Source organism: Lontra canadensis, unplaced genomic scaffold (genome assembly GCF_010015895.1).
Source record: "Lontra canadensis isolate GAN:19392208 unplaced genomic scaffold, GSC_riverotter_1.0 scaffold60, whole genome shotgun sequence".
NCBI classification, from domain to species: domain Eukaryota; kingdom Metazoa; phylum Chordata; class Mammalia; order Carnivora; family Mustelidae; genus Lontra; species Lontra canadensis.
The window spans coordinates 12,626,683-12,640,707 of record NW_022631054.1 but is presented as its reverse complement, the minus strand read 5'-3'; the positions used below and the strand labels follow the sequence as shown (position 1 = coordinate 12,640,707).

General features: G+C 50.9%; 1 protein-coding gene across 6 annotated transcripts in view; it reads left to right on the top strand.

Moving 5' to 3' along the window:
• The window catches only part of MKNK1 (MAPK interacting serine/threonine kinase 1), a 42,346-nt gene extending 29,882 nt beyond the window's left edge, over positions 1-12,464 (top strand). For 4 of the 6 annotated variants that reach the window (XM_032877682.1, XM_032877684.1, XM_032877681.1 and 1 more), the window contains 6 exons: positions 2,412-2,467; positions 6,032-6,127; positions 7,832-8,026; positions 8,710-8,874; positions 9,852-9,895; positions 11,127-11,612. In XM_032877682.1, coding sequence (XP_032733573.1) covers positions 2,412-2,467; positions 6,032-6,127; positions 7,832-8,026; positions 8,710-8,874; positions 9,852-9,895; positions 11,127-11,361 — 791 coding nt within the window. In that variant the 3' untranslated portion in view covers positions 11,362-11,612. Of the gene's footprint in view, positions 1-2,411; positions 2,468-6,031; positions 6,128-7,831; positions 8,027-8,709; positions 8,875-9,851; positions 9,896-11,126 lie in introns of all 6 variants that reach the window. The other 2 variants (XM_032877683.1, XM_032877685.1) reach the window with 2 other exon arrangements.
• Positions 12,465-14,025: the final 1,561 nt, after the last annotated feature.

The window sequence follows — 14,025 nt, the reverse complement described above, 5'->3', positions numbered from 1 at the left end:
TTACCTTTTTAAAACGTGCCTTACAGCAGTGCCATGGAAAAATGAATTCTGGCGTTACCTTTTCATCAGCTGTGTGTTCTCTCGGTAGTAATGTCTACCCCCAGAGTTAGGGTGAAAAGAGAGAGAATTATGTCATCAGTGGTAGTTAGTGCTGCTCTGGTTCATGTGCAGCACTGTCCTCACTCGCTTGTGGAGCCGTGTAGGCCTCTGGATGAATCGTGTGTGTATAACACAGTTGGGGCACAGGGCCCGGCACATAAAAGCTCTGCAGGAGTGTTCCTTCCTTCCTCCGCCCTGATCCCCCCACCAAACAGGAAGCATTTTCATTCCTAGTATTAATACTCTTAAAATAAAGCCTTCTGTCTGGTGAGGGGTGGGGGTGGATTGAATAGTTGGTGACTTAGCTCTGCTCCCTTCCGCATTATGGATATTGGCCGGCCGCATAGGTTGTGAGCGCTCCAGACCACTTGCAGGCATGGTGGGCGCAAATCTTGCCTTGGGCCAGCAGCGCAATGCACGCTGGGGGAGGGGGGCATGTGTGTGGGGAGCTCAGCCTCGCTGGTCCTACGTTGTTTCCTCCTGCTGCTGAAGGGACACCTGCACGCTGACAGTGGCCGTGCTGGGCGCCTGACTTGCACATGGGACGAAAGTTCCTAGAAGGGGTGTCTGTACTTTCCCCAGCATGATGAATAGCACTAGTTCTGTTTCTGAAAGCCAGGATGCATGTAGGTAACACCTGCTTGACAAAGATTTACAACTGTTCCCTGAGCTGCCTCTGCAGATTGCAAAACTGGGTCACACTTTTAGCAAGACCCATACCTTAGAGGGGGGCAGAGGCAGTTTTATTTTTTATTTATTTATTTTGTAGAAGGCAGACTAAAGGGAACAGAGCTGGTGTGTGTGTTAGGAGTTCTGAAGTGCTTGCCAGCATCTAGCCAACCAGGTGCCTCTGTGACTTGATGTTGGGATGAAAAACAATTTCTAGCTGAACTTCGCTGTTTTCTAAATAACTTCACACTGGGAAGATGGATTGGGCAGGAATGGGTCAGCCTGGAAACAAGTTCCACACTTTTAAATACTGGACACGCTGCAGCTTAACCTCTGGGAAATGAAGCAGAGCAGCTCGATGGCCGGTGTGCTCGCAGAGGCAGGCCCATTATCCCAGCATGGCGCTCAGTTCTCAGGCTGGGGGACAACTGGGCCATCAGCACCTATTTGGAGAGCAAGGCTCCATGTGTGGCTCATGATCCTTCTGTGGGAGCACTTGCTGTAATGGAAAATATCTTTCACTTTTAGTGCAGCAGGCTGCAGCCCGACTCAATTTGTACAGCCTGGACTGAGTTGCTCTGGGTTCTTACTCAATTAGGTGACTGATGAAGTTACTTAGCCTGCTGGAGCTCGGGTTTTCCCTCCCTGGCGAAGTGCCTCCTGGCGGGGAATCGGAGGGAGGCCTGAGAAGTTGGTCATCGAGGGAGTTTTAGGAAAGCAGGTTCTGCTTTTCCCTGTGACTCCATGAAAATTCTGCTACTTTGTAGGACTTCTGAGCACTAGCTGTTTGGTTCTTGCTCAACCTTCCGGCCCCTCTGTCGCTGCACTGTGCATTCTGCAGGAGGCAAGAGGGATGGAGTGCCAGTGTCCACCACACTTTATGAGTTGGTTCTCTGTCCCTGTCTTTGGTCAGAAGGTGGTTCCCCGCCCCCAGGGGCCTTCTTGGCCAGGTTACCAGCTTTTAACCCCTCATGGAGTAGGCTGCCGTCTGCAGGCTCCTTTGGGAGGTCTGGTCAGAAGGCAGGAGAGGGAGGTGTCTCTTAAGAACAGCACCCTGGAGCCAAAGCATTCCTTGCTGTGCTTCCGACAGGACTGTCTTGGAAATGCAGAGCAGGTGCGGAGGGGATCGGACAAGCTTTGGAAGATTTTTAACTAACGCTTGGTCCTCTGAACATGCAGGGAGTCCCACCTAGGGAATCCTTTTTTTTCTAAGTCGGCCACACAAGAAGAAACGAGGTAGAGCAGCTTCAACCCCCTGAGATGCTCTTAAACAAGGCACTGATTATTTCTGCACTGCAGTTCCAAGCATGGCCTTTGGCAGGGCTCTTGGCTCTGTTTCATATTAGGCTTCTTATTCTTGGTTGTCACTGCAGTGCTAAGAGGCCAACTAGCTGGGATTCATTTAGCCCTCTTCTTATTCCTGCCTGACTTGTAAAGCTTCGGCTTCAAAAGAACTTGCAGAATCAACTGTGCTTTTGGTTCGTCTCTGGTTACTTCTGCCTCCTGCAGCTCGTTGATTTTTTAATGTACCATAATTGGGAATTAATCTGCGAACAACAGCATTTGGAAAAAATTAATTGTGTGTGGAATGTTTGATAATTATGTGCGTATGTTAACCATTTCTTTGCTCTCTGTCATTTCAGGCATCGCTCACCGCGATCTGAAGCCAGAAAATATATTGTGTGAGTCTCCAGAAAAGGTACTTAAGGCTGACTTGTTGGGGTACACAGTTCACACCGAGGTGGGGAAGCCACGTCTACTTTCAGTTAGGTCGTTAGCAGCTCTCCCAGCTGCAGGTACCAGCCTGCCCCGATTATTATGGACACGTGAGAATGTCAGACCAAACGTGTAGTGTTTCCGCATTCCAAATCGGGTTAATCCCTGTCTCTTCTTTGCTCTTTATCAACAGTGTGATTGGCTTATACCTAAGAGTTTGTAAAATACATGAGGACTGCACAAAATGAATGTTTTCTAGCCCAGTGCACCTGTCTGTTGAGCAGTTGGTGTGAGTCATAGACAACAACTCAGTCTTCTGTGAAGTGCATCTTTGCCTAAAAAAGATGTTTATGCTATGGTATATATGCCAGCTGGTACCTAGCACTTGACATAATAATTAGGAAGCAAGTTCCTGGAAAGGGTTTCTTGTTTCCATTTTTATTTCCAAAGGTGCCCATTAAAAAGCAAACATGGATACTGGGTGTTAAATAGATGCAACCTATTGTAAACTTTACCTTAGCCTCCTACTAAATGGAAGTGTCTGTACTTCCATAAGCATGTAAGAATTTGACAAGCTCTCTGTTTGTTTGGAGGGTTTGAGGCCCTGCTGGGTCTGCTGGCTGTGTGTGTATGTACACGGGCGCGTGTGTATGAACACACCCTGTCGGTCTGAATTAAGGGACAGCCCATAAATAGAAACGCCTGCAAGTGAATGTGTCAGCTGCTCCTTACAGCTCTTTTGTGGGGAGTAGTAATTCATTAGCTCAAATAAGATCTTGTGACTTCCTGTCAGTGGCTCTGGCATAAGACTTTATAATTTGTCACCATTATCGTTATGATTATTAATAATAATTATAGTTAACATTTCTTGAGTGCTTACATTGTATTGTGCCAGGCACTTAGACTTATTTTATCAAGTATTTATAAAATCTCATGAGGTAGGTCCTATTACTGTTCTCATTGTATGGATGACAGAAGTGAAGCTCAGGTAGATTATGAAGCCTGCCCAAAGGCCCTCAGCTGGTAAGTAATGGGGTACAGATTAAAACTAACGTAGTCTGATGCCAGCACCCTGCAGACGCTCTGATCTTCTCTCTTGCCTCCAGTTCACAAGATGCTTTTATGGCTTTTGTCCTTTCATTTGATCTTATTGGCTCAGGTTTACTGCCCCTTTTCTGTGGTTGAAAAACTAAAACTAAGAGCAACCAAGCATCAAAAGACATTATCCAGGAAATGAAAAGATAAGCCACAGAATGGGAGAAAGTATTTGCAAAGCATATATCTGATAGAGGTTTAATATCCAAAATATAAAGAACTTCTAAAACTCAACATCAAAAAGATAACCCAGTTTTAAAAATGGGCAAAATGGGTGCCTGGGTGCCTCAGTCGTTAAGCGGCTCATGTCATGTCATGATCCCAGGGTCCTGGGATTGAGCCCCACTTCGGGGTCCTAGGATCAAGCTGCACGTTGGCGTCCTGGGATCAAGCCACACATCGGGCTCCCTACTCAGCGGGAAGCCTGCTTCTCTCTCTCCCACTCCCCCTGCTTGTGTTCCTTCTGTTGCTGTGTCTCTTTCTTTCAAATAAATAAATAAAATCTTTTAAAAAAAATAAAAATGGGCAAAGAACTTGAATAGACATTTCCCCCCAAAAAGTATACGAATGACCAATAGCATATGAAAAGATGCTCAACATCCTTGGTCATTAGGGAAATTGTTGTTCAAAACCACCATTAGGGGCATGTGGGTGGCTGAGTCGGTTAAGCATCTGCCTTTTGGCTCAAGTCATGATCCCAGGGTCCTGGGATTAAGTCTTAACATTGGGCTCCCTGCTCAGCCGGGAGTCTGCTTCTCCCTCTGTCCCTCCCCCCGCTCATGCTCTCTCTCTTTCTCTCTCTGTCTCTCTCAAATAAATAAATAAAATCTTTAAAAAAAATCATTAGACACCACCTCACAACTGCTAGGATGGTTAGAATTATAAAAAGAAGAAAAAACTAGAGAAGAGCAAATGCTGATGAGGCTGTGGAGAAATTGGAGTCCACTGCCGGTGGGGACTGGAAATGATGTGGCCACGGTGGAGCAGTGTGGCAGCTCCTCGCCGAGCTAAACAGGATTACCACACCACTCAGCAGTTCCACACCTATGTATATACCCAAAATAATTGAAAACAGAGGCTTGAACTTGAACATCAGTGTTCATGGAAGCACTATTCACAACAGCCGAAGCTAGAAACAACCTAAGTGCCCATCAGCAGGTAAATGGATAAACAAAATGTGGTCCCCCCGTACAATGAAATATTGTTCAGCCACACAACAGTTGGAAGTTCTGATCCATGCTACACCATGGACGAAACTTGAGAACAGTATGCTCAGTGAAATAAGCCAGACACAAAAAGCCAGATACTGCGTGATTCCACTTAATGAAACATCTGAAATGGCCAAATTCTTACAAATGGCAAATAGATGAAATGTTACTGGGGAGAGGGGAGAATGGGGAGTTTCTACCTCATGGCTTCCTTTTGGGATGACGGAAAAGTTTTAGAAACAGATACTGGGGATGGTTGTAATTAGTGCCACAGAATTCATACATTCAAAAATGACTAAAGTGGATTATTTTACGTTATATATGTTTTATCACAATAAAAAAAAGAGACTAAGTGAAAAAGAAGGGTATAAGAGAGAAAAGGAGGAGGAAGGGAGAGGGGAAGAAAGGAAGGAAGGAAAAGAAAGATGGTCGGCTTCCCCAGCAGGGCGGTGGTTAAGCTGGCACTCCCACAACCAGCATGTTTGAGGGGCTCACTGTGCTTCTTCCACCACGCAGGCTGTTCCCTGGCAGGCACGCGAGGTACCCTCCCACTCGGCTCCAGAGATGACTCGTGCTGTCTGTGGTTTCAGGGGCAACATCCGGTTTGGGTGACTAGCCCTCCCAGGTTGCTGGGGCTCAAGGGGTTTCCCAGGATACTCCGCTTTCAGGGCTGCAACCAACAAAGTCCCAAGCAAGCAAAGATGAGTTGGTCACTCCAAGCCACCTGAGGTGGTGCCCCCCACTGAATGGGCCACCAGGAGTCTTTCAGGAATACATACATACTTCTCTGATTCTGCAGCCTACACCGTCATTTGTCATTTGTGGGCAGAAGTTCCATAGGTTTGCTGCTCATTTTACTAAGTGCACAGCGGTCTGACACCATGTAGCATGCACATTTTCTCTTAGGAAGTGAGGAAAGAATGTCGGGCAGAGGACACCTTAGGATAAATCCTCAGGTGATTTCTAGTTAACCCAAGGAGAGTAAACATGACATGGCAGATAAAGCTGGGCTTTGGCATGGCAGCCATAGAATGAAAGCGTGCGAGAGAGTGTGTGTGTGTGTGTGTGTGTGTGTGTGTGTGTGTGTGTGCGCGCGTGCGTGTGCACACACGCGTGAGCAAGAGCTATTGAGTGAGAGGGGAAGGAGTGAGGGATGGTGAGTGACTGTGTCACACTCACATTGGTCTCCTCTTGCCCTTGGGTTTCTTATATTTGTAACCTTTGCTTTTTGCTGTCCTTTTCAGGTGTCTCCAGTGAAAATCTGTGACTTTGACTTGGGCAGCGGGGTGAAATTGAACAACTCCTGTACCCCCATAACCACACCAGAGCTGACCACTCCAGTATGTATGGCTGAGCTCCCCATACCACCTCCTTCAGGGCTTCTGTGCCCTTGGAGTACCCCCAACCCAAGGCTGGAGTCCAGAACAGAGATCTAAGGAAGGAAAACCAAGGGTTTCTGCCTGAGTTGTCATCTGGCCCCTGCTTTGTGAGCCACCCCCTCCCCGTCAGTGCTTAGTTGCTAATGAAACTGACATGAGAGCTTTTTGTTCAGGGCAGGTCCTCTGCCAGTAATGAGACAAATTGTATCTGTGGCACAGGCTGAGCCCTGACTCCTGACCCAGGTAAAGACAGACAATATCCCAGGCCAGCCCTTTGCACGTGAGCACGCGACAGCTCTGAGTCCCGCCCTCCCTGGCGGTGTCTCAACGCATGACCCTGTGATAGAGAGGGGGAGTATGGTCTCTCTGTGGCCAGAACTGAGAGGTCTCAGCTCTCTACGTGTAGGATCACTTGCCTAAGTTATCCTGTTGCTTCCTTCACTTCATATTTCATGCCCAGATGTGCAGCTGGGAGCTGTTCTTCCTAAGACAGCTCTTGCACATACCCGATGTACTATAATTATTATGAATCTTTTGACATTTGCATGCTTCATAAGTGAATTTTCCTAATAACCTTTTTTAAAACATGCATTTCAGTATGCTCATGTCTTACTCTAATTGACATTATTAGAAATGTTTCTGTATTAGCTTCTACTACACTGAGGTACCTTGTTCTCAAAGTCATTAACTCTAATTGCCAATAACACGGAAAATGTCCTTTCTCCACTTCCTGTCTTCCCATCTAATTAGTTGTGTATGTTGGGGGCCAGGGAGGTATCTCTTGGCAAGCCTGCAATAAGGAAGATGGGAGCAAAAAGAATTTGTTTTGTTTTTATCAGCATCTTCTATGCAAGGATGGAAGGAAAAAGTCCTGAATGTACTGGGTTTATCACTGGTGTGCTGGAACCAGATCCCCTGCCCCCTCCTCATCCTTGGTTTTCCCATCTATAAATGGGAGAAGCAGGGAGATTGGATTTGTTCTAAGAGCTCTCCCAGGTTGGACGGACTCTTAATTCTGAATCCTTATACCTCTTTTACCTCCTTAAACCTCCAAGTTGGCAGAGAAGCTTGGCAGGACTTCACTTTTAAGAACTCCTTCTCTTTTGGGGGCACCTGGGTTGCTCAGTCAGTTAAGCATCCAACTCTTGATCTCAGCCCGGATCTTAATCTCAGGGTTGTGAATTCAAGCCCCGTGCCGGGCATGGAGCCTACTTACGATTTAAAAAAAGAAAAAAAAGAAAAAAAGAACTCCTTGCTTTTGGGATCAGATGTCCACAGAGCCCTTCCCAGAGCCGTGCCCCTGGTCCGTTGAAGCCCCCCTGTACATGAAGTGAATGCAGAGAGCTGAAGCAGAGATTCCTGCAGCTCCTTGACCTGGAGCCTACTGGAGAAGGACCTGGAAAGATAGGAAGGTGACCTGGAACTGGTCATGTGGACCGTGGGGAACGCTAGGACTCCGTTTACAAACACTCAGTTAGCCCAGCTTCTCGAAGTGCATTGGTGGTATCAGGCGAACCCTATGGCTGGCTTTCCTGGCAACTCCTTGCTCTGCGGCCCCATGCTGCTCAAATGCCATCATCACATTCTGCTCTTAGCCATCTCCTCTCCCTGTGACTAAGCCTCTCCCTTCTCTGCCATTTCCCCTCCCAACCTTGGCCCCCACAGTGTGGTTCTGCAGAGTACATGGCCCCGGAGGTGGTGGAGGTCTTCAGGGATGAGGCCACTTTTTACGACAAGCGCTGTGACCTGTGGAGCCTGGGCGTGGTCCTCTACATCATGCTGAGCGGCTACCCGCCCTTCGTAGGTCACTGTGGGACCGATTGTGGCTGGGACCGGGGAGAGGTCTGCAGGGTGTGCCAGGTGAGTGCAGCTTGGGGACCCGCTGCACAGGGCCTGCCGGCGTTGGCGGGAGTTGGGGGGCAGGAGTGGTCAGTGGTGCTTGGGGGGATGCCCAACAAGACGGATGAGGCTGTTCTGCTCCAGAAGAGGGTCCCTAATGCCCCTTCCCCCTTCTGTCCAAAGGCTGACGACAGGCTGAGAGAGAGACAGGCTTAGCTGGGAGTTTAGGGGAGAGTTGTTAGAGCGGAACCTGCAAATTTGAGTCTTGCCCAAGAAATCCAAGCAGGGGTGGCCACACCAGCCAAGACAAGGAGGTGTGAGACAGCTGCATGGGTACAAGGAAGAGGAGTAGAAGTGTAAGGTTGGCGGTAGGGGCAGCTGAAACCTTACAGGATGCCAGGGGCCCATTTGTGGGGCCCCCGTGTGAAGGGCTGAGGAACTGGGGCTGTGTTCCCTAGTTGGCATTTGCCACGAGTCACCCACCCTCCAAGTAGCATAGCCATCCCTGCCCGACGGGCATTCTGTGTGGTCTGATGACTGAGCAGGGAGTGGGGAGCTGGGGAGGGTCCTGGCCTCTGGCATCCCCGAGCCATGAGCTACAGCTCCAGCTGAAACCAAGGGGACCCAGGGTGACCAAATCAATGGCAGGTACATTCTGCTTATTTCGTGGTAGTGTGGCTTCAGGAGGAATCTTCTTTACCTAGAACAAGCTGTTTGAGAGCATCCAGGAAGGCAAGTATGAGTTTCCTGACAAGGACTGGGCACACATCTCCAGCGAGGCCAAAGACCTCATCTCTAAGCTCCTGGTTCGAGATGCAAAGCAGAGACTGAGTGCTGCCCAAGTTCTGCAGCACCCTTGGGTGCAGGGGGTGAGTAACCCGGGGAGGGGCGGCAGTCCACCTCCCCAGGCCTGTAGCGTGGCGGGGAGGAAGCTTTTAGAGTAGCAAGTACTAGACAGCAGCCCAGGGGGCTGACCTCAGCTGGAGGGAGACCAGCTTCAGTTCCTGCCCATGTAGAGTGAACTGGCCATTGACGTAGCCCCTGAAGGATCCCCTTATGGGTCAGAGACTTGGCGTTAACCTTGTCTTAGGACTAGGCTTCTAACTGACCCATGCTGCTCAGGAATGAACAGAGGCCTCTGGGGGATTTGGCACATGCATCCTACCATTGGCAGAGGCACACAGGCTTGGAAGCAGCCTGGTATTGGCATTTGGGGCCTGTGTCATTGGTCTGCCAGGCCCTAGCCAGCCTCAGTGGCCCTTTCAGTGGAAGGAAGCAAACATTGCCAGCCCCATGTTACAGTGGGAGACCCAATCTAGAAACCTCTGAGTGGCTGATTGCTAGCCACCCAAGAGCTGCTAACTTTACTGAGCACCTACCCCATGCCAGACTCTGGCAATACTGGGATGATTAAGACCCAATCCCTGTCTTCTTACTCTAATGGGGAGAGGGAGACAAGGCAGTAAATTATGGGATAGTGTAACAAAAGATTATCAAAAGTGCTGGGGGCACAAAAGGATGAGATTCCACCTCTGCTTGGACAGGGGTAGGGAGGTGGCAGGGGTGGGAGAATGAATGCTTCTCAGAAGTGACCCTCGAGCTGGGTCTCAAGGATAAAGAAGACTTTGCCAGGCAAAGGGAGTGAGTCTCCTGGCAGAGTCAGCTGGGCTCAAACTGTCCTTTCTTGCTCTCTCCTTGGAGGGTCTGACCCTGCAGGCAAGCTTGGCCAAGTGTCTGTGCTCGGCCAGGAATCTCTAGTAGCCTACCCACTCTGCACTGGTGTGGGTCAGGCAGCTCCTAAAGAAGGGAGCATTGCTTACCACCACATCTGTCCTTCCCATTCTAGCAAGCTCCAGAAAGGGGACTCCCCACGCCGCAAGTCCTCCAGAGGTAAATGCTCCAACCACACCTGATGCCCTTCTTTCTTTGGCTTTGACTTTCCCTCAAACTCTCAGCCACACTGGGGTGGAGGTGGGGACAGGGAACCTAACTCTAGGCTCAGGTGTCGTCCTCCTGAAAGGGCTCCCCAGCCTACCTTCTTAGCGAGGCCCCTCCTCTCCCCTCCCGCTCCTTCAAGGCCCCTCAGGTGCTGTTTGCAGGAGAAGAAAACTGTTTCCATATCCGCTTGCATCTAACTAGAAATCACCATTTATAGCCCAAAGACCTTATCTGTAGGTTATTCACCCCAAGGTTCCTTCCTGCTGCTGCGGGTTGGTGTCCGTGGCAGGAGGGGTCGCTGTGAGGCAGCTGGACCAATTGTCCCGTCACCCCTAGACAGTAATAGTAATGGCTCCTCTATAGTAAATGCATACTACGTGCCAGATCCAGTGCTAAGGGCTTTACAGAGCTTCTATTCATACTCTTTATGATCAATTTAAAAGAGAGGTGTTCCTATTACCCCATTTTATGGACGAGAAAACCCAAGAATAGAGAGATTGAAGTTTCTCCCTCAGGGCTGCACAGTTGCCTTCGGGAGTTGGACTTTGAACCTGTATCTGTTTGACTCTAGTGCCTTTTAACACTAGACCATACTCCTGGTAGCACTGCCCTATTCCCAGAGGACTGAGGTACCACACAGTGGGAACCCTGCCAGGGGGCCACCTCATGACGGGGTGCTGGGAAGTCTTACATATCTGTAGTCGCCACTGGGGTGAGCCGGAGTGCTGCTGCCCAGGGCAGCCCTACCTGACTCTAGATCCACCTTATGAGATGTTTTTGGCAGACCGCAGTGCCTGCTGTATGCTTGCCCTGGGCTGGGCCCCAGGGATACAAACACAAAGGCACAGCCCTTGCTCCTGGAGCTCCCTGCCCTGATGGGAAAGGGGGGTACATGGGTGGGCGCTTCATGTGCCCGGCCCTTTGGGAGAGCTGGGTGCAGAGCATGGGAGTGCGGAGGGGGTGCTCTGAATAGAAGGGGGCATTTGTCCCAACTCCTAAGTCCAAGGACTGTAGATGAGGCTAAAAGCCATTCCAGCCTCAGTGAAATCAGATTCCAAACCTGGGCAAGAACGACTTCCCTGCGGGAGCAGCCCAGAAAAAGCCTCCAGGGTCCAGGAGAGGGCTGGCCAAGCCAGGGTGCTGAGCCCCGCTTCCCTCTGCTCTGTGCTACCCGCCCCTGTAGAAATAGCAGCACGATGGACCTGACACTCTTCGCGGCCGAGGCCATCGCCCTCAACCGCCAGCTTTCTCAGCGTGAAGAAGACGAGCTGGCAGAGGAGTCTGAGTCCTTGGTTGAGGGCCTCTGCTCTGTGAGGCTTTCCCCCCCCTGCAAGTCACGCCTGGCCCGCCGGAGGGCCTTGGCCCAGGCAGGCCGCAGTGGTGACCCAGACCCGTGCCCAACTCCAGCCTCACTCTGACCCGCCCCAGCCACGGCTTCCCCAACCACGGCCTGCCCGGGAGTGACCAGAGTCTGCAGAGTAAGCCGAGGAAGCTGCTGTGTGGCTCCATCCTGTCAAAGGCCCTGAGGTTCCCACCCAACCCCCCCTGTCTCCCCAGAGTCCTCAAGGAAAAAGCTCCATCCAAAGGGGTTGTCTTTGAAAAGGAAAGCAATCACTTGTCACTTTGCATAATCGCCCGCGGCAGGGACATCTCTCCGCTGGGCTCCTGCCCACCTGCTCACCCGCCTGCAGATCCAGGATCCTGCCTGCTCTCCCGGGCCGCGGCCAGTGGCGGCAGCGGCTGGGGCTGTGGCCCTCGGGGAGCCAGCCTTTGAAAAGTGGAGGTTGACAGAGGCTCGTTCCTCTCTCTGCACTGTCACCCCCCCACACCCCACCCCTTCCTCTGTCCTCCGGATGTCCTCCCCTGGGCTGAGCAAAGCCATCCACTCAATTCCGGAAAGGGCAGGGAGCCTTCTGCATTCAGAAGGCCAGATCAGTCTTCCAGTCTGCAGCGCAGGAGAAGCGCGGAATCTTTGCCGGGACCGAAAAGTGTCCCCTCATTCATCATCCTCTTCCTTGTTGGGATTGCTGCTGAAGTCCGTATTAATTCGTTTTAAAAAAAAAAAAAAAATGTTTGTTTTTTTAACCATGCACTTCCAGCAACTATGGGACTTCACACTCCCACTGCAAGCTGGTGGATTTTCCAGAACATGTCATGGCTTGCTCTTCCTTGAATGACCATGCATGTGAAAGGTTTTATTCCATTGTTTCCTATTATTCTAACTGGTTTTAAGCTGTTAAGGTGACTAGTGACTCAGAGGCTGTGTCTGCTGGAGGGCAGCACCAGTCCAGGGCAATTAGAAGGGGCTCCGTGCCTGATGGGGGCCCAGACCGCGGGCAGCCCTGGGTCCGAGCCAAGAGCTGCCTGGAGCCAGAGAGCCTGAAGGCGCATCTGGCCTCCAGGAAGCTGAGTGCCCAGCTGCCTAGAGAACATGGGTCTGTACAAGTCAGACGGACACTTACACAACACGACAGTGCTATTACACGATGTGCTTGTTTTAATAAAACTGTTTTAAATTCTAGCTGTGGCCTTTCTGGTGGTCCTTTCTTCCCCTGTAAACCTGAGAGAGAGATGGCCTTCTGGAGAGGGGCCAAGTGTAGCCCCGTGGGGAGAAGGTGCCCCTCATCGGGACCATCTAAATCTAGCCCCTCGTTGGATCAAAACAAGGTGAAGGAGAGATCATTGCTTTTCTTTTTTAGGGGAGGGAATGAAGTTCATCAACATTTGCCAGTCTCCTATTCCATGGCAGGACCCAGAGATGAGTGAGAAACAGCCTCTGTCCTGTAGGGTCTCCCCATCAGGTTCAAGACTGACATCAGCAACCATCACACAAACCGGCTTCAAAAAAATGCCTTAGTAGGTGTGTCCTGTGCCCAGGCCAGCCACGCGCCCAAGCAGGAACGAAGGTCCACTCTGTCCAGAGCAGCACTAAGCCTTTCTTGAGGATCCGTTGTGTGCCCAGGACTTACCAGAGTCGGAACAAAGAAAAATGGTGCCTCACAGCCACAGCTGTCATGTTCATCGTGCAAAGGGCTTCCCTGTGCTTTGTCCCGTGTCACCCTCAGAACTACACTGGTGAGGGCTGGGGTGGGACGGGGGAAGTTCCCAAGGAGGAGCAGGAGGGAGGTCTGAGGACCAAGGCAGTGGAAGAGGTGCTGCTGGCAGCTTCTCTGGGGAGAAGGGAGGTGGGGTCAGGGGCTCCTCACTCTAGGAGCCATCCTGAGGCATCAAAGCCTCTGTGTTGACGCTGACATCCTTTCTGTTGACAGTCTTCCCTTTGCAGCAACTGATAGGTCCCCCAGTGATAGGTCCGTGATCAAAGGAGAGAGACTGATACAAAGCGAAGGTCAAGCAAAGCTTTATTTAGAGCCAAGCATCGAGAATCAAACCAACCGTTCAGGGCCGCCTCTTACAGAGAGGGCGACCCCTCCCTGCCTTACAGACTGACTTTTATAGAGCAAAGGCCATGTGGTTGGGCCTGGCCACACACAGGTGGCCAATGAGATTGTAACACACCGAGAAAGCTGCACAGTCATGCTAGGTCACACGCAGGTGGCCAATTGAATTACAATTCACCCCATAGTAGCTATTTGAACTAGCCTATCACCTTGGTCAAAATTGGCGCCCAAAAGTTACCCAAAAGGCGGGGTCCACACTCCCTGGTGGCTAGGGAGACAGTATGCGTGCCCCACTGATTGGATGTTTCCACCTGACCCAACTCATCCCTGCATTCGGCCTCACACCCCTTGTTCTCCCTGGAGGGGAATGGGCTAAAACAGGCCTGCAGATTCTAAGCCTTTTGGCCCAAAGCCTCCCAGTCCCTGGGGACTTGGAACCAGGGTATGAGTTTAGTCCTCCGGGTTGGCCAGCTGAAAGGTGATTTCCAGGGTCTTCCTGGGCCAAGTGTCCCCACCCAGTTCTGGGTGCAGCTCCAGCTGGCTCTCAGGCCTCTGTGCCTTTGCTCAGGCAGCCCACCTCTACCAGCCCACCTCTCCACCCCGGTCCACCTGGCAAGGCCCCTGTCATCTTTCATGGCTCTGCCTTAGTGCTCCAGTGTCTCCTCTGGGTTTGTTAGCATCGTC